Here is a 27,977-nt window from a genome sequence, read left to right on the forward strand (position 1 = left end):
GGTAGTCTGGTCAGTGGCTTGGAGCCGTGCAGGACGTTGGATGCTGGGGTCAGTCATGCTTTCTTTATGCTCACTTTACGAGCAACAAATGGAGTGCTCCCTGCCCGCCAGCCTGACTATTTCCCTTCTGTTTCTGTGAGGCCCCAGGTTATTTCCCATGTAGTGATGGGCCGTCTTGTTCTCCTCTTCTGTGGGCTGTTATTTCTAAGAATGTGTAAGGAGGGGGAAAGAAAAGCTGCGGAGTAGGCTTCCATTCTGCTTGTTTCTCCTAGACATCCAGCCTCCAGATGGGAAGCCCAAAGACTGTCTGCTGCAGATCGTCTGCCGGGACGGGAAAACCATTAGTCTCTGTGCGGAGAGCACAGACGATTGCCTGTGAGTTTTGATTTCATTATGATTTCATTTCGATTCATGAAGTGACAAAGTATCGTCTGCTCTCCTTTGCACTTGTCAGGAGGGAAGAACGTGAGTAGAATTGCCCTCCAGGATGGGTCTGTAGGAGAGAAATACAACTGGTGCTTTTCCTGGATCTGGTTTCTTTGTGTGTGGATGTCTGTGTGTGTGTGTATGTGCATGTATATACATGTCTGTGCATATGTGTAGACACATGTGTGCCATCGTAAGGGTGGCGGTCAGAAGACAATATGAGACAGGTCTTGTCAGTTTTTCCTTGTGTTTTCCCGTGAGCTCTGGTTTCCACTGCTCATTTCTCTGTGGGAGTGCTGGGTTATATCTCTTAGTGCTGTACAATCTGATTTTTTTACACGAGTTACAGAGATTCAAACTCAGGTCCCCATGCCTTCAAGACCAACACTTTTACCCACTGAGCCCTCTCCCTAGAACCCTGTATTCTGATTTCTGTCCCTCTTGCTCAAGCAGTGTGGTGGTTTTAATAAGAATGCCCCCTTCTCCCCCCAAGCTCGTATTTTTAATGTTTAGTCATCGGGGAGTGGCACTATTTGAAAAAGATTAGGGGTTGAGGCCTTACTGGAAGAAGTGTGTCACTGAGGGTGGACTTTGAGGTTTCAAAAGCCCATTCGAAGCCCAAGGTCTCTCTGCCTGTGGTTCAGGATGGAGATCTCAGCTACTCCCCAGCTCCTGTCTGCATGCTGCCATGGTGATACTGGATTAAACCTTTGAAATTATAAGCAAGCCCCCAATTAAATACTTCTTTTTTTTGTTTGTTTTTGTTTTTGTTTTTAAGACAAGATTTCTCTGTATAGCTTTGTGCCTTTCCTGGATCTCGCTCTGTAGACCAGGCTGGCCTCGAACTCACAGAGATCCACCTGCTTCTGCCTCCCGAGTGCTGGGATTACAGGCATAGGCCACCACTGCCTGGCTTAAATACTTCTTTTTTTAAGTAAGAGTTGCCATGGTCATGGTGTCTCTTCATAACAATAGAGCTGTAATTAAGACAGGCAGGATCCCAGAGTGAATGGCAAAACTTGTTAGCAGCCACTTTGTACTTTTCATTGATAGACTCACACTAGTCTTGTGCATGTGTGTATGTATGTGTATAAGAGAGAGGAGAGAGAGAGAGAGAGAGAGAGAGAGAGACAGACAGACAGACAGACTGTGTAGCAGACTGGCTGACTTAGAATTCTCTGTGTAGACCTCAAACTCAACAGAGATCCATTTACCTCTGTCTCCCCTTTGTTGGTATTAAAGGTATGTGCCACAATGCCTGGATAAATTTTTTTAGGATTTCTTTTTAAATTTTTATTAAAATTAAAATGTGTATATGTGTGTGTGCATGTGGGCTTCTGCCTTGGTTGTTACATAGCCTTCTCCTGTTGGATCTGTGCCCTTGTTGGATCTGGTCATGTTGGACTGAGGACCTTACAGTTGGACCCCATTCTCATTTGATTTCATGGGACCCTATGTCCTGGTGAATCACACTCATCAGTACTGGGAACCATAACTTCACCCTGTCTTTGGAAGGTACATAATTCAGTCCATTATAGAGACCTCTGAAGAAAGATGGGGAAGTAAGTCTGGATTGTCTTCTTCAACTGTCAAGAGAAGTGAAAGGGAAAGCATCTCTCTGTCTGTCTATCTATCTGTCTATCTATCTATCTATCTATCTATCTATCTATCTATCTATCGTCTACTTACTGAGATGGGTGCGTCCTTTGGCTGAGCATGTCATTAGGAGTCATCCTCTAGAAGTGTTTACAGAAGCAGCAAGGGAAGCAGGCTGTGCTGGGGCACATCTGTCATCCTAGCACTTGGGAGGTAGAAGTGGGAGGGTCAAGAGTTCAAAAGCAAAAAGGGGCACAAAGGTAACAGGGAGCATTCTTGTTGATGGTAAAAATGGCGCTGGTGTACTGGCTAGTTTTATTGCAGCTTGACACACACTGGAGGGGAGGGAGCCTCACTGGAGAAAAGCAGCAGTCCTCCGTGGTCTCTGCATCAGCTCCTGCCTCTAGGTTCCTGCCCTGCTTGAGTTTTGCCTTACCTGCTTCTGCTGGTGAACTGTGATGTGGAAATGAACCCTTTCCTCCCCAAGGTGCTTTTGGTCATGGACTTTCATCGCAGCAATAGTAACCCTAATAAGACAATCGAAATCTCTTCATATCATGGAACATAGAATAGCCACTAAAAATTAAGTGTGTTGGCATATGCCTGAAGCCCCATACTCTGTAGGCTGAGGTGGGAGGATCTTGAATTTGGGGTCAGCCTGGACTGCAGAGTAGGTTTCGAGCTAGTGTTGGCTGCTAATGAGATTGCTTACAGCCCATTTCACAGGTATTAAAGAGAAGAAAATATTAAATGGTGTATATTATGCTTTCAATGGTACAGACTATAAATCTGTTCTTTAAATATACATGTTTTCTTAGTTCATGTCTTGAACAAGAGATGATTTGGTGGGTCTTGGGGTAAGGCCTGAAGTGTGGTTTCATTTTGTTTATTTTGGTGGGGGTGGGGGTGAGACAGGGTCTTCGTCTACAGCACAGGTTTGCCTCAGCTCATGGTAGTCCTGATGAAGTCTCCCAAGTGCTGGGATTACAGGCTAGATGTCTCTCTTTAAACAATCCTTTCCGGGAATGCTGACGCTAGCCTGGTTTTAAGAATCATTGGAATGTTGGATCACCTCAGCGTACCCTGTTTTTTGTTTTTGTTTTTCTCCAGGGCATGGAAGTTTACACTGCAGGATTCCAGAACGAACACAGTAAGTTGCCCCTGGTGGATTTTTAAAGAAGAGCTATAATTTTTTCCCTTTTCACTGGGGTGTAGTTTTTGAACTATAGGAAGAGCATGCTCATGGTGCACTTCTGACTGGGACCAGATGATCTGATGAGAGAAGTGAGTCTTGGTCTAAAAGGCAGTGGGCAGCAGTGGAGCCTCTGGCATCTTCCCAGGCCAGGGACACTTGCTCAGCTCTGGCTGGGGGCTGAGCCAGGACTCGCCTGCCACCTTGCTGCTGTGCTCACAGGGTGTTTTAGTGAGGCCCTTCCTTCCCAGAGAGCTGAAGCCTGTTGATCTTGTTTGCTGAGTAAATGCGCCTTTGGTCCTAGCCCTCTTGTCTCACACAGGCTTACGTTGGCTCAGCTATCCTGTCTGAAGAGACCGCAGTGGCCGCCTCGCCACCTCCCTACGCTGCCTACGCTACACCGACCCCTGAGGTAGGGAGCAGATCTGAGCAGAGATGGTGCACGTGTGGGAAGCTGGGGCTCTCTGCTGCCTTGCCTTTTCTGTTTGTCTTCTCTTTTGATTTTGGTTGTGGTTTTTATTCTGAATCTTGAGTCAGTATCAAGGCAATTAGAAATACACTCAAAATCTCCTTATGACAGAATATTCCTCATCCTCTTTATTTAGATGAAACAAAGCAATTGTTAGAGCTGGTGATGGAGCTCAGTTGACAGTGTGTTTGCCTTGCAAGCCGGAGGTCCTGGGTTCAGTCCCCAGCATGGCACAAGCCGGGGGTTAGCAACACATGCCTGGACTCTCAGCTCTTGGGAGGTCGAGGCAGCACAATCAGGAGATCAGGATCATTCTTGGCTCCATAGGAGGCCAGCTTAAGCTAGAGATTCTCTCTCAAAAGAAACAAAAGACTGTATATCTATGTCTATATGTTCAAAAGTTCTGTTTGTAAAGTTTTTTTCTTTTTCTTTATGTGAGTGATGGAGAGTGAACTCAAGGCTTCACATATGCTAGGCAAGTTCTTTTCCACTGAGCTGTCTCACCCACTGTTTATAGATTTGTTTATTAATTAAGGGAAAAACACTTATTTGTGTGTGTATGAGTGTGAGTGTGTGTGTGAGTGTGAGTGTATGAGTGTGTGTATGAGTGTGAGTGTATGAGTGTGTGTGTATGAGTGTGTGTATGAGTGTGAGTGTATGAGTATGTGTGTGTGTGTGTGTGTGTGTAGTGCCTGTATACCACAGCGCACGCGTAGAAGTCAGAGGACAGCTTGTAGACGTTGATTCTCTCCTTCCACTGTGTGGGTCCTGCCGATTAAACTCAGGTCATTGGGCTTGGAGGCGAGCGCCTTTATCCGCTGGGCCATCTGGCCAGCCCTGAATCCGTTTATCTATGTTTACTGCAAAATCTTGCAAGGCTTTTGACAAAAGCTCCCTTAAGCCGATGGATGGATCGTGTTTAGAGAGAAGTATTGCTTCCTGCCTCGAGCTTTGTGCCCTTCTCTCTCTGTCTTCTCTTTGCTTTTATGCTTGTTTTTTGTTGTTGTTTTTTGTCAGCTTTTCGCAGTTTTCAGCATAGTGATTTTATACATGTTTGTTAGATTTGTAAGTGGTTCATTATTTCCAAGTGGTTGTGTACTGAAAACTCTTGATCATTTTCCCTCTAACTTCCAAGTTCTGGGATTACAGGTGTGTAGCATCATACCCTATCTAGTTCTAAAATTTGTATTCTTTATGTTTTTGGGAGAGCAGGAAGGGGTTTTGAAATAGGGTTTCTCTGTGTAGTCCTGGCTGTCCTGGAACTCACTCTGTAGACCAGGCTGGCCTCGAACTCATAGAGATCCGCCTGCCTCTGCCTCCCTAGTGCTGGGATTAAAGGCATGTGCCACCATTGCGCAGCTAAAATTTGTATTTTTTTATGTTTTAATATATAAAAATGTGAATATATCTCATACTGATTTTTCTTATGATTTTTTTTTATTTTGGGTAGTGTTTTTATTTTTTCACATAATTTTATTCATTTTATTATTACTAACTGAAACATTTTATAGTAGTTACTTTAAAACTCTTTCCAGAGCTGAGTGTGATGGTGCACAACTTTAATCTCAGTACTCAGAAAGCAGAAACATGTAGATCTTTGTGAGTTTGAAGCCAGCCTGGCCTACATAGAAAGTTCATTCTAGGCTAACAAGTAGACTGTTGCAAAAAAAAAAAAAAAAAAAAAAAGATCTTTTCTAGGTTCAGCGAGAGATGTCTCAAGGGAATAAGGTAAGAGGAGAGAGAGAGAGAGAGAGAGAGAGAGAGAGAGAGAACAGAACACTCAGCGTCTTCTTCTTGCCTCTGATGCGTGTACAGGCATGTGTACCTTCTACACATACACTGCACATAGACCACCCATATACCAGAGCCCAACATACAGATTCTTTCTAGATAATTCTAGCATCTTTCCCCTCAGGTGCTGAGATGCAATCTGGGGTTTCTCCCCCGCCTAGCAAGCTCTGTCCACTGAGCTCACCCCAGCCCTCCCACTGACATCCCTGCCATCTCAGTGTGGGTGTTTCCTGTTATCACTCTGTTTGAGATATTTTTGTTTTTTTTGTGTGACAAATGCTTTCTGATCAGAAACTTGACATTTTAAACACTGAGACGCTGAGCTTTATTTTCATCATGTGTTTAGGTGGGAGTGGAAGTCCAGTTTCTCAGCCCACAGCCAGGGCTGGCTTCCAGCTCAGGGCATAGGTTCTCTTAGAGCACCTTGCTGGGAGGAGAGGACACCTGGTTACTGTTCCGGTGTCTCCACTTGACTGGTGCCTGGCTTCTGGTGTATCACTTCCTGCCAGGCCTTTATTGATTCCAAGGGGATGAGAAGGGCAGATTGCTTCTCCTCAGCCCACTCCATGGTCTGCTGCTGCTAGAGTAGGTGTCTTGTCATCCAGATGAAGTCGTCTGGTCCTTGCTCATCCTCTTTGGCTGTACTCTAAGAGAGCAGGGGAGGTTTGTAGCTGCTGAGCGTGCTAGTTAGGGCCCCCACCTCTGACCTTTGGTGACAGGAGTAGCGTGTTCCTACAGGTGGTTCTTATGTGTTTGCTTAGCACGGGGGAGTTGCTGTCTGAAAATATTCCCTCTTGCTAGGCTGCCGTTTCTTTGGGTCTTAGGGCAGAGAAAGCAGACTTTTCCTGGGGCCGTTTTTGTCTGTACTCATTGGGATGTCTGAGTTACTAGCTTCTCCATTGTCCAATCTGGGGCATGCCGTAGTACGCCTGTAGAGGTGGGCAGATAACAATGTATGTATGTATGTATGTATGTATGTATGCAGTTGAATTTCTAAATGGCCTTATTGAATAAAAAAACATGGGGCCAAATCTAGGGGTGAAAGCCTTAGAGATCAGGGAAATAGGGAAAGCCACCAGCCAACCTTACCTCACCAGCTCTGCAGCTTCCAAATTCGAGCTACTTCCTGTCTACTCTTGCCTTTATATGCCTTGCTTTTCTGCCCTCTCATTGGCTCTCAGCCCAGCTACCTCACTTCCTTGTCACTGCCTGTCTGTAGAGACCTCCAGGTCTCTGTGGTTGGCACTAGGATTAAAGGCGTGTGTCACCACACTTGGCTCTGTTCTCTAGTGTGGCCTTGAACACACAGAGACCCTGTCTGCTAAGTGATCAGATTAAGGACTGCCTGACTTTGTTTACTTAAAATGGCTGGCCTTTTCTCCCTGATCCCCAGGCAAGCTTTATTTATCAAAGCACAAATAAAATATCACCAGCTGGGTGGTGGCGGCACACGCCTTTAATCCCAGCACTCGGGAGGAAGAGCCAGGCGGATCTCTGTGAGTTCGAGGCCAGCCTGGGCTACAGTGTGAATTCCAGGAAAGGCGCAAAGCTACACAGAGAAACCCTGTCTCGAAAAAAACCAAAAAAAAAAAAAAAAAAAAAATCCACCATATTATCTATGTATGTATGTAGATTAAAATATAATCGCACCATTCTCCTCCCTCCCCCATGCCTCCCGAGTGTGTCACCCCCTCTCCATCCCCACACACCCCTGCTCCTGGTCAGGGAATGAGTTTTAGACTTGTTCACTCCACCGTGAGTTTCAGGACGGAGTGTACGTCATCAGGCCAGGCGGCAAGTGCCTTTACCCACTGAGCCATATCACCAGCCCTTCAGAATTGTGTTTCTCATAGGACTTTCTCTTTCGCAGGTCTACGGCTACGGTCCCTACAGTGGCGCATACCCAGCAGGAACTCAAGTCGTCTATGCTGCCAATGGGCAAGCGTATGCTGTGCCCTACCAGTACCCATATGCAGGTAACTCATGCCGGCCCCTGCTCCTGGTCTCTGCATACAGTGGGGAACAAGGGGGATTCTTACTCTTCAGTGTCAAGTTAAATGAGCCATGCTTTCTACTGGAGACTCCAAATCACTTTATCACTGTGATTTTTTGCTCATTTTTTTTCCTCAATAGTCTTCTGGATTTTTTCGTATCTTTATGGTACTAGAGTGATTTTAATTTAAAAAAACTTCATGTTATTTGTTTTGTGTGTGTGTGTTGTATATATGTGTGTGGATGAATGAATGTGTGTCAGAGTTCATGAGGGGAAGTCAGGAAAACTGGAGCGAGAACTCATTGTCCTGTAACTCAAGTTGTGTTGGGCCTTTGCTTCCAAATCTTTTGGAAAAAAAATTGTACTTGTTGTGCCTTATTTCTTCAGCGTTGAAGCCTAGAGGACTGAGGATGTTGCTCAGGTGGTAGGATCTTGTCTAGTGTGCACAAAGTCCCAGCACAACGTAAAACTGGATGTGGTAGAGGCAGGAGGATCAGAAGTTCAAGGTTTTCCTCAGCTGTGAGTTAAGTCAAGGCTGTCCTGGATGGCATGAGACACGCCTCAAAATAAAGAGCAAAAGGAAGATGAAGGAGAAGAAAACCTAGAAGATTTATGCTTGTTTATTTTGAGACAGGGTCTCACTGTGTATCCCCTTGAGTTTCTCCTCTCTAGTTCCTGGAATGCTTCTGGGATTGAGTAGTAACAAATGCATGGCCCTTAGGAGCTGAAATGCCTGTTCTTATTGGTTACCTCGGATGCACTGGGTGAACAGAAACCAAGCCATTTTCTTTGTGTTATAGCTACAGTGGTGTAGTACAATCTCAAGTCAGCCAGTTACATTTGAACAGCCTTTTTAAGTTTATTTATTTTTATTTTATGTGCATTGGTGTTTTGCCATTGGTGTTGGGTCCCCTAGAACTGGAGTTACAGACAGTTGTGAGCTGCCATGTGGGTGCTGGGAATTGAACCTGGGTCCTCTGGAAGAGCAGTCAGTGTTCTTATTCAACTGCTGAGCCATCTCTTCAACCCCCTTGGACAGCCTTTCTAATCTAAATTGGGTCATTCATTCCAATAAATACAACTTTGCATATTGCCTCTTACCAGTAGGTTCTCTTGTCATCATGAAAACCAGCAAGTGTCTATATACTTTTTGCCAAAGTATGTGTAGTTACCACATATACTGATTTTTCAAATAGAAATGTATTAGTATATTCATACATAGCTGTGGTGGTTTGAGATATTCCCCTATATTCTTGGACGTTCACCTCCTTGGTCCTCAGTGGTGGCACTGTTTGGAGAGGCTTAGGAGGTGTGGCCTTGCCAAAGGAGGTGCATGCATTACTGGGGGCAAGCTTTGAGGTTTCAGAAGCCTTGGACCATATCCAGAAAGCTCTTTGTTTCCTGCTTATGGTTTGAGATGTGAGCTCTCAGCTGCCGTGCCTGGTGCTTGCTGTCACACTTCCTTCTTAGGAAGATGATGGGCTCTTATCCCTGTGGAACTAGAAGCCCCAAATAACCCCTTCCTTCTGTAAGTTGTCCTGGTCATGGTGTTTTATCACATCAACACAAAGGTAAGGCAGAAGTTGGTACCAGGGAGTGAGTGGGCTATTGCTGTGACAGATCTGACCATAAAGGGTTTTTTTTCCGTATTTTAAAGAATGTGGAAGACTTTGGGACTTTGGCCTAGAAAAATGGTTGAATGTTGGAAGCAGAGCATAGTGGGACATGCTGCTAGGCTCTTGGGAGACAGTAGTGCTGAGAGCAATGTGGACTGTGAGGCCCAGCTCAAGAGGTTTTCAGAGGGGAACAATATTAACAATATCAGAAACTGATCGAGAGACCATTCTTGTGATATTTTGGCAGAGTGTGGCTGCTTTCTGTCTTTGTTCTAAGAACTTGCCTGAGGCTCCGTTAAAAGTCATGAACTAATTTCTTTGCCAGCAAAGATTGTGAGACAGCCTAATCCTGACTGCATCTCGTGGTTATTAGCGCTCCCTCTCACCCAGGCCTACAAAGAAAAAGAGCAAGTAGAGTGGAAAGAAATACATGTAGTTTCAAAAGAAAAAGCGCCCCAGGAAACTTAATGTTGCAACCCAGGCTTGTTTGGAAAGAGATAAGGAGACTAAAGAGTGAGCAGGTCTGCACTGGACTAAAGGGAAGTGTGCCTTAGGGCAAGGCTCCGGCGGCTGGTAGGGAACAAGCAAGAGCTACTGCAAATGTGATGATTCTGGGAGACTAGATTCCATCTCAGGGTGACAGTCAGACTTGGCAGCAATGTCCTCCTGGCGCTGGCTTTAGAGTCACGAAAGACACTTGAGTAAAGGCGTGGTTGAATCTTCTTCCACGGTTACAGAGAGCCGCCAAGGCCAGGCACGAGGGCAGGAAGTCTCTGTGTGGAGGTCCTGAGAGGCCATTGTGTGACAGTGTGGAAGTGAAGCCTGAGTTGTGTTGGAGACCCAAGAATGTCGGAGATGCCAGAGACATCTGCACACAGAGAACTACGCACGTGCACACAGGGGAGAGAGAGAGAGAGAGAGAGAGAGAGAGAGAGAGAGAGAGAGAGAGAGAGAGAATCTTATAGGTAGCGAAGATGGAAGGGCAGGGTCATCTAAGCACTTTGACATCAGGCATGGACTATATTATGAGATGTGATGTTTCGTCTTGCTTTGGTCCAGTATTTCCTCACCATCCCCATTTCCTACCTTTTGGAATGGTAATATACACTCTGTGCCATTCATTATGTGTTAGTAGTATGTTTTGTTTTGTTTTTTTTTTTTTTTGATTTTTTTTTACAGGGGGTTACTGTTCAGAGATTGCCTGGAGTCTCTAAAGAGACTTGGGAATTTTAAGCAGTGTTGAGACTGGAAGACTTTGGGGCCTTTCGAAGTTAGACATGACGAAGCTTGTTTTATAGTATGTCCAGGAGATGTGGGGTCCAGGGAATGGAATGAGGTGGTTCAAATGAGACGTCCCCCATACTCTCAGTTGAGAACTTGGTTCCCGGTTGGTGGCGCTGTTCAGGGAGGGTTAGGAGTTGTGGCCTTGCTGGGGAAAATGCATCACTGAGGGTGAGGTTAGAGGTTTTAAAAGCCTCATGCCATTCTTAACCTGGCAGGGGAAATACCATGATCGCCAGGGTGGGTTTCCCAGGGCAAGGCTTATCCATTGCACCTCAGCAGTGCTGATCCCTGCGATTTCCCCAAATGTGGGAAACTCTACCAAATAACTTGGTAGGGGGACAACATTTGTGCTCTCTCTAAAGAAGAAGAAAAAGATAAATAAATGAAGACCTCATACATGTCCAATTGGACCTTGGTTTCCTGCTTGCATTTTGAGAGGTGAGCGCTCAGCCGTTCCTACTGCTTGCTGCCGTGCTTTCCTGCTGTGATGGTGGCAGGCTCTTACCCCTCTGCCGCCAGAAGCCCAAACTCAGTCTCCCTGCTGTAGGTTGCTCCGGTAATGGCATTTTACCACAGCAATAGAGAAGTAGCAAAGACAAGACTCTACCACCTTAAGAAAGACTTGGTGATTTTATCTGCATATTACATGGGTCAGCCCAGGACACCAGGCAGAGTTGGCATCGGTTTGGGTCATCAAAGGTGCTTGTACAAAGTGGCAGGGATAGGTTTGGTGGGATAGTCCAGTGGATAAAGGCACTTTCCACCAAGCCTGGCAACCTGAGTTCAATTCCTAAGGTACACACAGTGGAAGGAGAGAGCCAATCCCCCAAGTTGTTCTCTGACACCCCCCCCCAATGTTCTAGGGTGCATGCCTAACCCCACAAATAAATAAATAAACATTCTTTTTTTTCTTTTAAAGTAGCAGTTTCAGTCAGGAGAGTTTCAGTTGGGCTTCTCGAGTGAGCCAGCAAAAACTCACTTGCAGCTTCCATGTTTTCCTTCTTGGTGAGAAGAGTTCCCCCAGCCTTCCCCTCTCTCTTTTTTTGAAAATTAAATTATTTTAAATTATTATCTGTATGTGTGTGGACAGCGCACACGTGGCCGAGGAGGCCAGAGGTTTCGGGTTCGCCAGAGTTGGAGTTCTAGGCAGTTGTAAACTGCTGAACCTGAATGCTGGAAACCAAACATAGGCCCTCTGCAAGAGCAGGGCGCACTCTTAAGCACCGTGGCATCTCCAAATCCACCCTCTCTAACTAACTCTCTTAAGTTTTCCGCATAGATATCTAGCTTTTTCCCAGGCACAATTAAGAAAGACATTTCTAGCTTGTTGCCTACACTTGGGCATCAGGGGTCATGGTGACTCACTACAAGTGAGGAACTGGTGAGTCATCCTTCACTGGTGGCTTAAGCTTTCTTCTACCTTAGTCTCCTGGAGCTTCTTTAATGTCACATGGAGTAGATCTTTAACTGTGACATGGATGAGTCTATCTTTTGTGAATGGTCCAGCCTGATGTGCTTTAATGGGACTGTTTTATTTGAGCAGTACTGGAGGAGGGGATGGAGGAGGAAGTAGAAGCCGAGAAGGAAATGAGGTGAGGGGGCAGAGGTGGGGTGGAGGAGGCACAGGATGGATGGATGGCTGTGGCACCGTGGGAGGAAGTGTAGATCAGAATTCTCCAGGTCACAGCACAGGTAGGCACCTTTGAAGATTCATGTGACATGTGACACCTTTTAGCAATTTGGACAAAAAGATTTTCCCCAGACACTCTTCTAGGTTTCTTGGAGTTTGCATAATTCATTCTGCACAATCCTAAGAGTATGGCATTCTTGATTGTAGATTAAGGATGTGAAGATGGTATCTTTGAGTTCTTCTGGCTCCTGGGCCACATAGTTCTGGCACCAAGTGTATACATGCCACATTCTCTGCATTCTTTGATTATATCTTTGATGTTGGGACCTTTGAAGTTCTCAGATATCCTCACTGGGTTTCTCCTTTATTGTCTATCTGTTGAACAAGTGACTATGTTTTGGGGCTGGGGGTATTGAAAGGCAGGTGTACCTAGCTCACACTGTGAATGAGAAGTTTCTTTTTAACATTTTAGCTTAGGCATGACCGTCGTCTAAAAGTCTGCAACAGAGTCAGGGCAGTGGCCTCTTTAAAAAAAAAAAAAAAAAATTAAATCTTCAGGAGAGACCTTAGATGGTTAACAACTGGTGTAGTTGTTATAAACCCCCAGGGGCTGGGATTACAGGTGCGAGCCACCATGCGTGGCTGCTGATTCATCTTTCATCAGGCTTCTCTGTGACTCCCACATCCTTCCCATTTGTCTGTCAATCCCAGCAAGCATGGTACAGAGGGCTGCCATGGAAGGCAGAGGCAGGCCCCTGCAGCTTTATCACATAGGATTTGGTCCTAGTTATTGGTGTGCTCATCTTCGCCCTGGCAAGCTGAGGACTCTGGCCTGTCAGTAAGCTCTTAGAGAGTGGTGTGATAAGGCTTCAGGTCCTCGCTGCCTCCCTCACCCTCTGTTCCAGAGGCCATATCCCGGCAGCTCTCTCCCCAGCGTTGATAAGCAGACCTTGCCTTTCTTCCAGATGGTTTAATACTTCCCTCCCACTGACAGCTGTGAGCCTGCCTCCAAAATCCAAGGTAGCCTTGAGTTCTTACTCTTGCTTATCAGTGCCCTCGTGGCAAGAAGGCTAGGTTGTGTGGCGTAGACCCCACCCCACCCCCACTCCCATTCACCCCCCTGGAAGTAAGAAACTCCCATTGTCTCCCCAGAACTGAAAGGAACTGAAGACATGCTCCCCAGTGGTCATGGCGCTGTATGTGTCTTAGTGACTTTCTATTGCTGTGTTGAGATAGCATGACCAAGGCGACTTAGAGAAGAAAGAGTTTATTGAGCCTTACAGTTTCAGAAGGGGAGAGAGAGAGAGAGAGAGAGAGAGAGAGAGAGAGAGAGAGAGAGAGAGCGAGAGCAAGCTAACTGGGGATGTCGGGGCTTTTAAAACCTCAAATCCCACCCCAGTGACATATCTCCTCATCCTTCCTGAGCAGCTCAACCAACTGGGGAACATTTTCAAACATATTGATGTAGAAGTAACTTGAAAAGTTGATGTTATAAAGAATTTACTAATAGACTTCTTAGGAGACATTAAGTCACACAAAGTAGAAATTACCAAAGGAGTACTCCCTCCCAAACACCCCAAGAATGTGTAGTGTGCTAACCAGGCCTGTTAGAGCTAAGTGAAATTCATAATGCCAGGATGTAAATGCTTGTTCACCAGGATTGACCAGCTAATAGGCTCTATCCCCATAACTGGAAATAGTTCTTGACTTACAGCCAGCCATTAGGCTCAGTTCTCTGTTAGAGAAATATGCCCCTCATGGGTAACTCAGGGGAGCTGCTCAGGCCTGCCATAAAGCCCCCAGTTGTTTTCTTTAAGAAAAGCATAATTCTGCCAGGTGGGCAGGCTGACCCTGGGTCACAACTATTGGAGAAAGAGCAACACTGGTGGACTTGAAATAATTCTGGCAACATGTAATATCTTTGCTATGTAAATTTGGATCTGCCGAAGTGACCAGACTTTCAGTCTTCTGTGTCTTTATTATTCAAAATGTAAGCTGGGGCTGGGACCTGAAAGACTTTGGGATGTCAGCATGTGTGGAAGGCATAAGCCTAAGGTGTATATAAGTTAGCAGAGTCTTCTACTAATGGCCAGCTCCTCTTGGATGCTAGGCAGAACCAGTCACACACTATCAGTAAAGACCTTGGTCCTTTTCTTCTCCTGAGTATGTGGAGCGAATTCTCACAGTGGGGGCATATTTCTGCTACAATATGAGCCGACAGGAGTCTTTCTTATTCAAATGACCACATTCTGTTCCTTGGCCCCCATGGGCTTGTGGTCATATCATAATGTAAAATTCCCTTAGTCCAGTTTCAAAAGCCCCATAGTCTTTCTCAGTCTCAACACAGTTCAAAAGTCCAAATTCTAAGTCTTTTCTGAGGATCAAGGTGTTTATTCTCAAAACTGGGACAAATGGCTGATGTTACATTAACAAATCAAGATGGACACTGCCTGCCAGGTTCTCCCAGCATCCCTCAGTTCCTACCTGGTACAGGGCATGGCTGGAATATCCCACCCTCTACCCTAAGCTTCTCCAGCCCAGGGGCTCAGCTGCCCCTCCCCCAGCTGTCCTTCTCTATATAATCCAGCCATTTTGGTTACCTGCCCTCCTGGCCACCCACGTTGGTCAGCAGCTCCTCTCTTTTTTCCCTCCCCCTTTCTTCCCGTGGCTGGGCTCAGTCTGGCCATGTTTACTCTGGACTCTCCCAGGTGTCTCTGCCTCTGTTTATATCTCCCTTTTATCTACAATAAACGTTCTCCTCCATTGTATCTGGGAGCAGTCATGTCTGCTGTGGGATAATGTTTTGTACACTGATTTAATAAAACGCTGGTTGGCCAGTAGCCAGGCAGGAAGTATAGGTGGGACAAGCAGACAAGGAGAATTCTGGGAAGAGGAAGGCTGAGACAGGAGCAGGGAGCAGCATGTAATGGCACACAGGTAAAGCCACAGAACACATGGCAACATATAGATTAACAAAAATGGGCTGACTTTAAATGTAAGACCTAGTCAGTGGTAGGCCTGAGCTAATGGCTGAGCAGTTTTAATTAATATAAGCCTCTGTGTGTTTACTTGGGTCTAAGTGGCTGTAGACCAGGTGGGACACAGGAAACTTCTGGCTACACACGTCCTTTCCTTTTTTTTTTTTTTTTTGGTTTTTTGAGACAGGGTTTCTCTGTAGCTTTGGAGCCTGCCTGCAACTCACTTTGTAAATCAGGCTGGCCTCGAACTCACAGAGATCAACCTGCCTCTGCCTCCTGAGTGCTGGGATTAAAGGCGTGTGCCACCACCACTGCACAACTTTTTGTTTTGTTTTGTTTTGTTTTTTTGAGACAGGGATTCTCTGTAGTTTTGGTGCCTGTCCTAGATCTCACTCTGTAGACCAGGCTGGCCTTGAACTCAAAGAGATCTGCTTGCCTCTGCCTCCTGAGTGCTGGGATTAAAGGCGTGTGCCACCACCACTGCCTGGCAGTCCTTTACTTTTTTTAATTTTATTTTTTTCATTCACAAGGCAATCTATTAATTTTACCCCCCTGTGAAATCAAAGAGCAAGTTTTACATACTTCCAGCCTGTAGTGGCATGAAATAAATTGTCCTTCCATACGGGAGGAACAGGGACACAGTGAGGAAATACTGAACCAAAGCAAGACTGAAACCCAGCAGGGTAAATGTCAAATCCTATAGCTCTATGTGTGATGTCAGAGTGCTTAGATGGCTCTTCCCTTATAGGTTTATGGATTGCAGCACACTTCTTGCTCTTGGGCTGGATCCACTCCCTGTTAGCAGCTTTCCTCGGCAGACATTCCGTGGCTCTGGCATATCCAGCATCTTAGGGTCTCTGACTCAATCCAGGCTTCACCTTCACAGCTTTGCTCAGTGGCCTCTCTGGGCCTTTATGCAGGGGCTCCCCTGCCACAAACCTGGCCTCAGTGTTTTCCCTTAACATGTGGAGGAAGATTTTAAAACTTCTTGGGGCTGGAAAAATGGCTTAGTGGTTAAGGGCACTGACTGCTCTCCCAAAGGACCTGGGTTCAAATCCCAGCACCCACACGGCAGCTAACAACTGTCTGTAACTCAAAGATCTGACCTGCAGGCAAAACACCAAAGCACATAAAATAAAAAGTAAATAAATTAAAAAAAAAAAAATCTTCTTTACCCCTGTGTCCTTCCTGACTCTAAAGGCAAAAGCACATGGCTAATGCTGCCAAGTTTGGCTGCCTACCTGGGATGGAAATTGGTCCCCTCCATGAGTTATATCTAACTGTGAGCTTTGGTTTGTTGTATTCATTTGTTGCATAGACTTTTTACAAGTTGGAAGCTTAGCTGCGTGGGTTCTTGCCCTAGCATACCACTTTATTCCTCATCTGGCCTGCATCTAGCCCCTTGTCTCTTTCAGCATAAGCCTTGCCTCCAACATTAACTTTCCTGATATTCTTTTTCATTGTAGATCTGCATAAGAGTGATCACTAAATAGCCATGTGACATAGTACTAGGCTGTCTTGAAATCACCTTCTCTAATGAGATTAGCCTGAAAGTCTTCTGTTTAACCCAAGGAAGATTCTTAAGACAGACAGAAAGCAGCCACATTCTTTGCCAAAATATCACAAGAATTCTGTAGTTGCTAATGTTGTTCCCTTCTGAAACCTCTTGAGCTTTCATAGTCCACATTGCTCTCAGCACTCTGTCTTCTAAGTGTCTACGAACATGGCCCATTCAACCCTACTTACAGCATTCAACTGCTTTCCATGACCAAAGTCTTTCACATTCCTCCAAAAACCCCACATGGTCAGGCCTGTCACAGCACCAGCCCATTCCCTGGTAACACTTCTCTCTTAATTATTTTTCTATTGCTGTGATGAGACATCATGACCAAGGCAACTTACAGAAGAAAGAGTTTATTGGGCTGACAGTTCCAGGGGGTGAGTCCATGACCATCATAGAAAGGCACAGGCAGGTATGGTGCTGGAGCAGTAGCTAAGAACTTGCATCCTTATCTACAAATAGGAGGCAGAGAGACCGAGTTAATTGGGAATGATGTGGGCTTTTGAAATCTCAAATCCCAGCTCTGGTGATAGATACATCTACTCCATCCAACAAAGTCACACCTTCTAATTCTTCCTAAATAGTTCAAGTGACTGGGGACCAAGTATTTAAACATGTGAACCTATGAGGGCCAATCTCATCCCAGCCACCACATTCTTCTAATAAAGTTCTTCTGAAGGGTGATCAACTTCTCTACAAGCATGCACCATCTTTTCATCTTTTAGATAGGTTCTCACTAGGTATTCCTGGCTGGCCTGAAACTCACTGTATAGACTACTAGGCTGGCTTTGAACTCACAGATATCCTCTTCTCCCTGCCTCCTGCATGCTGGGATTAAAGATGTGTACCACCATATAGGCCTCATGCATTGTCTTTTAAAATATAGTTTTTTGATTTATTTATTTATTTAATATGTGTGAGTGTTTTGGCTGTGTGTGTGTGTGTGTGTGTGTGTGTGTGTGTGTGTGTGTGTATCAAGTGCACACCTGGGGCTTGCAGAGATCAAAAGAGGGCATTGGATCCCCTGAAGCTGGAGTTAATGGATGCCACATCCTCTGCAAGAGCAACAAGTATTCTTAATCATTAAGCCATGTCTCCAGGCCATCATGCATTTTTTTTTTTTTAAATAAACTGCAACAGTGTCTTTCTCAACATATAATATATGCGATGGGTCTTGGAAAGTTTTGGGTTGAACTCACTGGAGCCACCCATTAACACTTTTTTGAAAAACCTCAAAGGCCCATTAGTGAGCAAACTGGTTACACGGAGAGTGGATACAGTGTTCATGTTAAGGGCACCACATAGCCAGACTTTCTTTGGACCACGAACTCCCGGATAATGACAGGGAGACTTATTATTAATTATGAAATCATGGCCTTAGCTTAGGCTTGTTCCCAACTAGCTCTTACAACTTGAATTAACCCCTTAATATTAATCTATGTTCTGCCATGTGGCTCGTTACTGCTCCTCATTACAGTATGTTAGACTTCCTCTGTATCGCAAGGGCAGATCTGCCTCTCAGCTCTCCCTCCCCCAGTTCCTCTCCCTGGAAGTCCCACCTTTCCTCTCCTGCCTAGCTATTGGCCATTCAGCGCTTTATTAAACCAATCAAAGGTGCCTTAGGCAGGCAGGTGAGAAAGGACAGACACATCTTCACACATGTGACCAAATATCCTGCAACAGCACCATCTTTTCAATGAATGTTGGATTTCCAAATTACCTCTTAAAGATCTCTTTTTTTCCTCATCTTTTCTAGGAGTTTATGGACAGCAGCCTGCCAATCAGGTCATCATCCGTGAGCGGTACCGAGACAATGACAGTGACCTGGCCCTGGGCATGCTTGCTGGGGCAGCCACAGGCATGGCCCTGGGGTCTCTGTTCTGGGTCTTCTAGAGCCTTCAAGGTGTTCTGTGCATCGCTTCTGTTAGTCCTGTGTGCAATAATTGATTTGCAGGGCATTTCTGTTTGTGACAAGTGTCTTTTGTAATAATTTAAATAGTTCCTTTGAAGATGGTAATCTAATGATTGTGACTGGCCTGCATGGTACCACAGAGAAGGCCTTGAAGTCTGCTGTGAGTGAGAACCTGAGTTCTTCGGGGTGCTGGCTTGCACCAAGTCTTTCTTAGGGAGTTCTTAGATGACCTTCTGTAAACACACCCATTTAAAGGGGCATTTTTTGTTCAGTTAGATGCAGTACTTTAAAGGGATAACTTTCCCTGCTATGCCAATAATAATGCTGATGGAAGAGGATATGAATGAGTATGGAAATAAGAATTCAGCTTCTTTTACTTTAACTGTGAAATCTCACTCTAGACCTGACTGTCTATTACCCCAGAACTGTGAGTTGGTGTGAGAACCCTGTGATTCACCCTTTGTAGCTCCCAGGCACCTGCAAGACTGACTGCTCAGGATGAAGAGGGACACTTCCTCCCTTTAAAAATGATGCTTCAGGAATCTGCCCAGTTTTATTCTCCTGTTTGTTTTTCCCAGGAATAAGTGAAAATAGTCTCAAGTTAGGAATTGATTTGAGCCTCAGGATTTGGGGGCTTTACCTTTAAACCCTGCTGAATGAAGAGTAGTGAGTGACAGGTGGGTTGAGGTAGGCTGGCATCTGCCCAGGGATGTGTTTTCAGTGTTTGCTGTAGGTGTATTGATTGCCAGCTCAGTCTGTCTATAGCCTATTTTTCTACTTGTAAAGAAAGTATGATGAGAGGGGTGGGGGAGCACCTTATAAAGTTATAATGTTCCTGCTTCAGGCCTTTTGGGGCCCAAGCTGTACAAAGGCACTCTTTTAACTCCTGGAGAGGCTTGTCCTGAGCAGTGGTAGGGCCCTGTGACTGTCCAGAGTGTGGGGATGAACCAGAACTGGGTGGGGATAACTCAGGTTCTGAGTGAGAAATGAGATTGGGTGGAGTCTCAGAGGTTTGTTCTAATCCCTCGTGTTAGTGGGGATCCAGCCTTGTTTTCCTTCCTGACCCACTCATGATAGGAAAGCTTAAAACATTTATAGCCCCAAATGTGTGATGCTCTGGGAAGCCTGTTTTCTGGGGGGAAAAATTATATTTCCAATATTAGAAAATACATGTTCCACATATTTAAATTTTCTGTCCTTTCACATTTTAAAGCTCCTAATTCCAGCTTTGTGACTGGCATGTTTTAATCAGTGCCCTTTTCACAAAGGCGGGGCAGCACAGTGAAGGCCCTGCCCCCTACTGGAATAGTCCTGTTTCTCCAGAGTGTTCTCAGTAAGCACACACTCTGACTGTGCCCAACCCAGCGCATGTGTGCTGCCTTGCTACACTGCTCGGCAGCTTTCTCTTGGTCAGTTCAGGTCTTGAACAGATCCCCATGTGAGACATTTGCCAAGTGGATGTGACAGCGCCCACAGTGTTTTTCTAGCTACTCCTAGGGGACTTGTTGACACAGTGCTGCCCATTTCCAGCTGAAGTTTGCTTCTCTGTCATCTTTGGTAGATGGCTCTGTGGCAACATGGCTCTGATGTTTAGAGTGTCACTTTAATTAAATGTAATGTTGATTTTACATCACCTGTTGTAAGAATGGCTTTTTCTCATGTTATCATCCTTAAAGCTCCATGCTTTACTTATATGACATTAAATCAGTTTTCAGTGTTGCACAGGGATATTAATTTTGAATGTAGTTACTGGGATTCCTAAAACCAGATAGTATTGAGTCATGCTCCTGAAATGCTGTTGAAACAGAATTATCTGCTACTGTCCTGTGGGTATGCCCTGCCTAGACCTTGACCCCAGTAAGGCTAGCTTTAACAGGCAGCCATAGTTGAGCCTGATCAGTTCTTACTACCAGTTGCTTGATTCTGGAATGAAGTACGTTCTGGGTATGAAGATGGACTCAGACATTTCGTTTCCTCAGCTCCTACCTTTGTAGACGCTGCCTCTCTGATTGTTTCAGCCATGTCATTTTGCACTTTGTAAGTCATGACTTGGAGGGAACTGCTTGTTCAGGGTTGAGCATTTCACTCCCATGGATCCTTTTAAATAATGACCCAAGGCTGGACGAGGTTGGCCGCTGACACTGTGCATGACTGATCCCCATTGCCCTTTGAGTTAACAACTCTCCGTATGAAGGAGGGAAGCCTGGGATCCATCTCAGATCGTCACTCATCAAGAAGGCCCAACGTTACATATTTTAGGTCATCAGCCCCCACAGTGGCCTTCTGGAGTGTAGGACGTTCCTGCGGTTGAGACAGGATGACTCAGACTTATTTTCTACATGTGTTGTTGCTCCTATGTGACCTTTCATTTTGCCTTCTAGTTTATGTAGATGAAAGGCAGAGAACAGAGGCAGTCTTCTTTGTGATTGCTTCTGTGTTCCTGTTACTCTGTCGTGTCTACAGAGCCTGTTTTCCCCCTGTGTGCGCACATGGTATGTTTATAAGTGAACTTGTTAGAACATTAAATGATCATTAACCTTAAACTGTGTTTCGTTGTGACTTTGGTTGTATTTTTCCATTATGTTGAGGGTGGCTGGAGAGAGGGCTCAGTGCCTGCCATGCAAGCATGGGGATCTGAGATCAGATCCCTGGTGTCTATGCCAAGGCTGAGCATGGCTACAGACATCTGTAATCATAGAACTGGAGATTTGGAAAGAAAACAAGTCCCCCTATCCCCCCAGCTTGCTGGCTACCCATCTAGCCAACCAGTGATGTCTGGATTATTTTTTTGTCTGTTTCTTTTTTGAAATGGGTTTTTCTGTGTAGTTTTGGTGCCTGTCCTAGATCTCGATCTGTAGACCAGGTTGGCCTTGAACTCACAGAGATCTGCCCAGCTCTGCCTCCCAATTGCTGGGATTAAAGGCATGCACCACCAGCGCCCAGCTGAGCTCTGGATTCATTGAGAGACACTGTCTCTAAAGATAACCCGGTGAATGATAGAGGAAGACACCTGATATGAACCGCTCGTCTTCACCCAAATACACACACATAAATTACTGGCCATGGTGGCACATGCCTTTAAACCCAGCCGTAAGGAGGTGGAAGCAAAAATATTGTAAATTTGAAACCATTTTTGGGACTACATAGGGAGAAAAAAAAAAGTGACATGTCAGCAGTAAGAATCTCACTTACCCAGGACTTTAGATATTAATGGTGTACTGTCACTTCAGAAGAAGAAACTCACCCATTCTTTTTCTTTTAAGACTCTCTTTTATTTCATTTTATTTTTGAGATACAGTCTCAGTATGTAGCCCTGACTGGCCTGGAACTTACTATGTAGATCAGGCTGGCCTTGAACTCACAGACATCCACCTGTCTGAGTTCTAGAATTACAGATGTGTGCCGCCATGCCTGGAGTATTATTATTTCAGTTAGGCGTACTTGTGTGTCCCTGTAGAAGAGTATGTGTACATGAATACAGGTGACAGAGGGATTGGATTGCCTGGAGCTGGAGTTACAGGCAGTTGTGAGTCACCTGATGCACATTCAGGAGTTAAACTCAGGTCTTCTTGCAAGAGCAGTACAAGTTCTTAACCACTGAACCATCTCTTCAGCTCCATCTGCTAACTCACTAAAGGTTTTTTAGTTCCTGTTTTTGTTTTGTTTATATTTTTTATTTTATTTTATTTTTTTGAGACAGGGTTTCTCTGTGTGTCCCTGGCTGTCCTGGATCTCGCTCTGTAGACCAGGCTGGCCTCCAACTCAGAGATCCACTTGCCTCTGCCTCTTGAGTGGTGGGATTAAAGGCATGTGCCACCACCACCCAGCTAATTCACAAATTCTTAGTGTCTGTAAGGGAAGTTTTGTTCAGGTTACAGCTGTTGAGATTGAGGCTCAGAAGCTGACTATGGGGAGTGGGAAGTCAGTAATTTCAGCTTGTGTCTTCCTTGATGTTATGCTATGACCTGTGCAGGAACACATGGTAGCCTGTGTGGTCACACTTGGCTGTTAGAAAACTTTGACTTGAGCAGGTCAAATTGGCAGAGTCCCTACTAACTAATCTCTCTGGCTACTCTGGTTCAGGGATCTACAATAGCCACACTTTTGGAATGAGTGAAACTATTAAATGTTTAGCAAGCCAAAACAAAAGAAATAAAACAGAAAACAAGCAAAAAGAAACAGCGAAACATCCAGCAAAACAGACCAAGGAAACCCCATGGAGGAAGTCTGTGAGTCATGGGCAGGACAGCATCCTCTCAGAGGAGGCTTGCAGGTGAATTCTTTGGAACATGGGCAGAAAGGTAGGTCATCAAATGTGGGACTTAACGTGAAGCAGAAACAGACTAAGGAATGAAGGGGGCCAGCTGCAGTTCCCCAGGCAGAGCAGTGTTCCCTCAGGGGAAGCTTTCATGGTAAGAACAACCAGCAACAGAAACAGGACATTTTGCCAGGTGGTGGCGGCCTTTAATCCCAGCACTTGAGAGGCAGAGGCAGGTGGAGCTCTGTGAGTTCGAGGCAGCCTGGTCTACAGAGCGAGGTCCATGACAGCCAGGGCTACACAGAGAAACCCTGTCTAGATTGGAAGAGCTGGAGGGGATGGATGGCTCCAAAGTGAGTGTCTTCCAGACACATCCGAGCTGAGGCCCATATGATCTCAGAGACTGACAGCACATGCAGGACCTGCACAAGTCCACGCCCGACAAAATCCCAGCACGGAGAAGGAGAATCAAGCACAAAGCCCCACCCCAGCCAAGAAATACTTTGCAGTTGATATCTGTTGGGAGAAGGAGAACCATTTTTCTCTAATGGAGTGACATTGGGTATATCAATCACACTCCAGAGCAGGCCTCATGCTCAAGAGTACTTGGCCAACACAAAACAGACTCTGTGTTTTTTGTTTATTTGATTTTGATATTTTAAAAATACTTTAGGGTTTAATTTGTTCGCGTTTAACATTTTCGCTTTTCTTTTTGTTTGTTTTGTTTTTTGTTTTTTTGAGAGAGGGAGAACATGAAGTGGGGAGGTTAGGGAGGGACAACGAATTGGGAGAAGGGGTAGAATGTGATTAAAATATAAGTCAACAAATACAACACCTAAGCAAGTAGCTATGTTTGTTGTGCACGTAAAATCCCAGAGCAAAGAGGAGGAGACAGGCAGATCTCTGAGACTTGCTGGCCAACCAGTTTAGCCTAATTGGTGAGTTTCAGGCCAGTGAGAGACCCTGAATCAAAGGAGATGGCCAGTGTTCCTGACAACGCTGGACGTTGTCTTGCCCTCTGACCTGTACACTCAACACACCAATACATACATGCGTACATGTGCACCCAATACACACATGCATTTGAACACATAGTTTTTTTTAAAGACGATGATCTCACCTTTTAATGTTTATTTATTTGTTATGTATACATGTATGCTTGCATGCCAGAAGAGGACACCAGATCACATTATAGATGGTTGTGAACCACCATGTGGTTGCTGGGAATTGAACTCAGGACCTCTGGAAGTTCAGCCAGTGCTCTTAACCTCTGAGCCATCTCTCCAGCCCAATCTCATCTTTTGTTTTTTAAGACAAGGTTTCTCTGTGTAGCTTTGTGCCTTTTCTGGAACTCACTTGGTAGCCCAGGCTGGCCTCGAACTCACAGAGATCTGCCTGGCTCTGCCTCCCGAGTGCTGGGATTAAAGGCGTGTGCCACCACTGCCCGGCCTGATCTCATCTTTTAATGAAAGTCATGTTTGCATTACCCTTCATTTTGACAGTATTTGCTGATCAGTAAAACCAGTAGCACCTGTCAACTGCTGGCTCCCTCTCCCTGCGCCCCCTAGGGGCGGAGATTGGGACTTGGTCAGTTTGGGGCTGTGGCCAAAGCTTAGCTGGTAAAGTGCTTATCTTGCAAACATGAAACCCTGAGTTGGCCCTCTAGAACCTGTGTAAAAAGGCTGGGTGTAGGGGCACACTCCTGTAACTCCAGCGCTGAGCGGGCAGAAACAGATTCCTGAGGTTTGCTGACTCCCTCACCTACTCAGTGATTGCCAGGCCAGTGAGAGACCATGTCTTAAGAAATTATATGGAAGGCACCTGTGGAATAACACAGAGTTGTCCTCTACATGTTCTAACAGCAACACACACACACACACACACACACACACACACAAGATCTAGGTTCAGAGTCCTGAGAATTTGCACGGGGGTGGGGGAGGGTGGAGTGCATTTTTATACCACCCCCAAAAGGTGGTTCTGTGCTTCCTGCTCCCAACCCAGGTCCTGCTTAGTCCTTCAGACTCATGCCTTCCTCTGCCCAATCCAGGAGGGGTCCCCTGCCCTCCCGTTCCTTACCCTGAGGTACAGGGTGATGTCCTCTCCTGGACTGCCTTTCCCACCTTCCTCCAGCACCACAAAGTGCTGCCATTGGATGGGCACAACAGACCCAGGCCTGCCAACCATGGCCTCCCTCCTTCTCTCCTAGGGACAGTCACCCAGCCAGTGGAAGGGAAGTGAGTGCCTAGCACTGTTTTTATCTGGCTCTGGGTGTGACAGGTAGAGATCCAAATTCAAAGCTTCCAGGTTCTGACGTCTCTGAACGATTTGAACAGAGATACATGGTTAGTAAAAGAAGAAGAGGAAATAGTTGTTAAAAGAGAGAAACATTTGCAAGCTTGGAATTGATTGGAGCTGGAGCCAGATGCAGGCACCAGAGGGGTGTGTGTGTGTGTGTGTGTGTGTGTGTGTGTGTGTGTGTGTGTGTGTGTGTGTGTGTTCTGTGACCATTTATGGGTCATTTTACATATATTTTCTTTTTCTTTTTCATTACTAGGGGATTAAATAGAGGATTTTGTCCATGCAAAACAAGTACTCTGCCATACATCATGCATTCTTTCTGTTCATGTAGCTTTTTGTTATACATAGCCTGGAATAATGGTGGTGGTGGTGGTGGTGGTGGTGGTGGTGGCGGCGGCGGCGGCGGTGGCGGCGGCGGAGGCGGCGGCGGCGGCGGTGGTGGTGGTGGTGGTGGTGGTGAAGGTGGTATGTGTGCAGAGGTAGGGTGGTTATGGTTGTCTCCTGCAGTTGGTTTCTTTCTTATATTAATTTTGATGCTTCTGGAATCCCCCCACTCTCCACCCTAACTTCCTTCCCACTGAGACAAAGACACCTGTCCAGTGAGACTCAAACCAAGGTCACTCACCTTGGTCCCCCAAGAAAGCTGGCCCCTCAGTGGGGACCAGCACAGCTTAGCAATCAGAGTCATCACCAGTGGGCCATGAGGAGGGGTGTTCTGAAGCAGCCCTGCACACTGTGTGGGCACCTTGTGTGTTTCTAGGGCAGAGGTTGGCTGAGCTTTGGATACTGGTGGGGAGTCAGGGTGATCGGGCTACAATAGGGACTTCTCAGTCCTTTTTCTGAAGCTGCCTCCATTCACCTAGTGGAGGATGAAACCTCAATGGACTCAACTGGGAGGACCGCAGTGGGGCAAGTGTACATTTGGAGGCATTGAACTCAGTTCTCCACTGCTCTTCTAGACCTCGATGAGCATGGCCTCTCCCCTCAGCTTCCTCCTGAGGGTTTTTTTTTTTTTTTTTTTTTTTTTTGAGCTGAGGATCGAACCCAGGGCCTCTCGCTTGCTAGGCAAGCGCTCTAAATCCCCAACCCTCAGCTTCCTCCTCTGTGTGTAATAGTCCCACCTCCCAGGCATGCAGTAGGTACACAGATTCTCTCCTCTAGGCTCTCCATTGCTCTTCTGGGCCGGTGGTTCCCGGGGATCCCAGCCCCACAGCTCCACAGTCTCTGAGAACCCACGAGACCCGAATCCAAACCAGCCCCCCAGCATGGTCCCATGGCAAGTTAAGTTGGAGAAACTAGATGAGCGGGGGGGGGGGGGGGGGGGGGGGGGGGGGGGCCTTCTCTGTTCACCTTCTTCCTCCAGGCGCTGGCGCTTCTGGGAGCTGCCACTGGGTGTCAGAGTGGTCCCAGGAAAATCTCTTTTTGTCAGCAACAACTCTCCTTGCTGAGTGGCCTAGAGCTGAGATGAAGGCTTAGCACACAGAAGAGGAAGTGCCCGGTCAGATAGAGGGCCTAGGAGGCACTTCCCCGCACTCCTATTTCTGACCTGAACTGTGCGCCCCTCCGGGTCCGGGAAAGTCAGCCTGTCTGTTGCTGGCATTCTAGGTGCAAAGGGGTGTCTCATGGATGAGGTGCTTAGAAAAAGGTGCTAAGCCCTAACAGTGGGCTTTCTTTCTGCCATGCTCTTTCTGCCACAATGGCAGACCCTAGGCTGAATGAGTGAGGTGTGCTCACACTGTAGCCACTGGCGGTGGGCTATGAGCTTCCTCCTCCATGCGGGCAGGCGGCGGCTACCTCTATGGGATGATCATTTCTCTGTCAGTGTGAGGTTAGCCTGTGTCTGTGGATGGCCTAGACCTGGCTGTTCTTGTTTCCCATGTGCCCTGTAGGACAATAGAGGGTCTGGAAGGGACTGTGGTCGCTAGCCCAAGGAGGCAGCATCTTGTTCAGTGGAGTACAGAAAGAAGAAGAATTTTTTTTCGCAAAAGAAGAGCCAGGCTGTCTCTGTTCCCCACTCACATCCTCTCCTAGCCCCAGCAGCCTCCATTGTGAAGTGGATGACCATAGCATCTGGCCTGGAAGTGGGGGAGTTCGAGTGGGGGGAACCAAGGTGAAGGTTAACACGCAGGTGGCCACTCAGGAGTTGACAGCCAGGAGAGCAAGACCATTGATAAAAACACCTGATGGGAGCAACTTAAGGAAGGGGAGACTTAGGCTTGACTTACACTTCAAGGGTGCAGGCCTGTTGACTGGGAAGGCAGAGCTTGAAACAGCTGCTCACACTGTGTCTGCCATGAGAAAGCAGACAGAGATGAGCGTTAATGCTTAATTCACTTTCTCTGCTGTTAAACAGTCTGCTCGCCAACCGGACATAGCATGTACTCTCCTTTGTTTACTCAGTGGACTCTGCTTCCTGGTGCCCAGGGCAGGATCAGATCCCAGAGGCAGGTGCTTGGCAGCGCCCTTTCTAATCAATACAGCTTGGAGTTCACAGCTGAAACAGCTGGCAGTTCACACCAGAAACAGCTCAGAGTTCACACCTGAATGCGCTTCTTTAACAGCTCCTCATCAGGCGGGCTAGTCCGGCTCTGCTCAGGGACCACGGATACAGAGATTCCACTGGGCCTATTTTGAGGCTGCAAAGCAGTAAGCATCCTCTCACACTGCTTGTGGAAATGCACAGGGGTTTTGTATTAGTCAGGGCTCTTTTTTTTTTTTTTTTTGAGACAGGGTTTCTCTGTGTAGCTTTGCACCTCTCTTGGCACTCACTATGTAGTCCAGGCTGGACTCAAACTCACAGAGATCTGCCTGGCTCTGCCTCCTGAGTGCTGAGATTAAAGGTGTGTGCCGCCGCCGCCACCACCACTGCCGCCACCACCGCCGCCACCACCGCCGCCACCACCCGCCGCCACCAGGCGAAGTATATACTTCTTAACACCCTCTGTCTCCTTTTCCTCTCCTCCCTTCTTT

At 46.3% G+C, this 27,977-nt stretch overlaps 1 protein-coding gene and 1 non-coding gene across 3 annotated transcripts in view; both read left to right on the forward strand.

Annotated features, from left to right (window-relative positions):
* The window catches only part of Plekhb2 (pleckstrin homology domain containing B2), a 35,010-nt gene extending 14,014 nt beyond the window's left edge, over positions 1 to 20,996 (forward strand). For both annotated transcript variants that reach the window (XM_036167801.1, XM_036167802.1), the window contains exons 4-8: positions 273 to 375; positions 3,133 to 3,172; positions 3,537 to 3,626; positions 7,345 to 7,450; positions 18,293 to 20,996. In XM_036167801.1, coding sequence (XP_036023694.1) covers positions 273 to 375; positions 3,133 to 3,172; positions 3,537 to 3,626; positions 7,345 to 7,450; positions 18,293 to 18,429 — 476 coding nt within the window. In that variant the 3' untranslated portion in view covers positions 18,430 to 20,996. The remainder of the gene's footprint in view (positions 1 to 272; positions 376 to 3,132; positions 3,173 to 3,536; positions 3,627 to 7,344; positions 7,451 to 18,292) is intronic.
* Positions 10,568 to 10,727, forward strand: LOC118570161. The gene has a single exon (XR_004943154.1). It is a non-coding gene; the product is annotated as a U1 spliceosomal RNA (small nuclear RNA).
* Positions 20,997 to 27,977: the final 6,981 nt, after the last annotated feature.

Source organism: Onychomys torridus, chromosome 18 (assembly GCF_903995425.1).
Source record: "Onychomys torridus chromosome 18, mOncTor1.1, whole genome shotgun sequence".
Taxonomy (NCBI): Eukaryota; Metazoa; Chordata; class Mammalia; order Rodentia; family Cricetidae; genus Onychomys; species Onychomys torridus.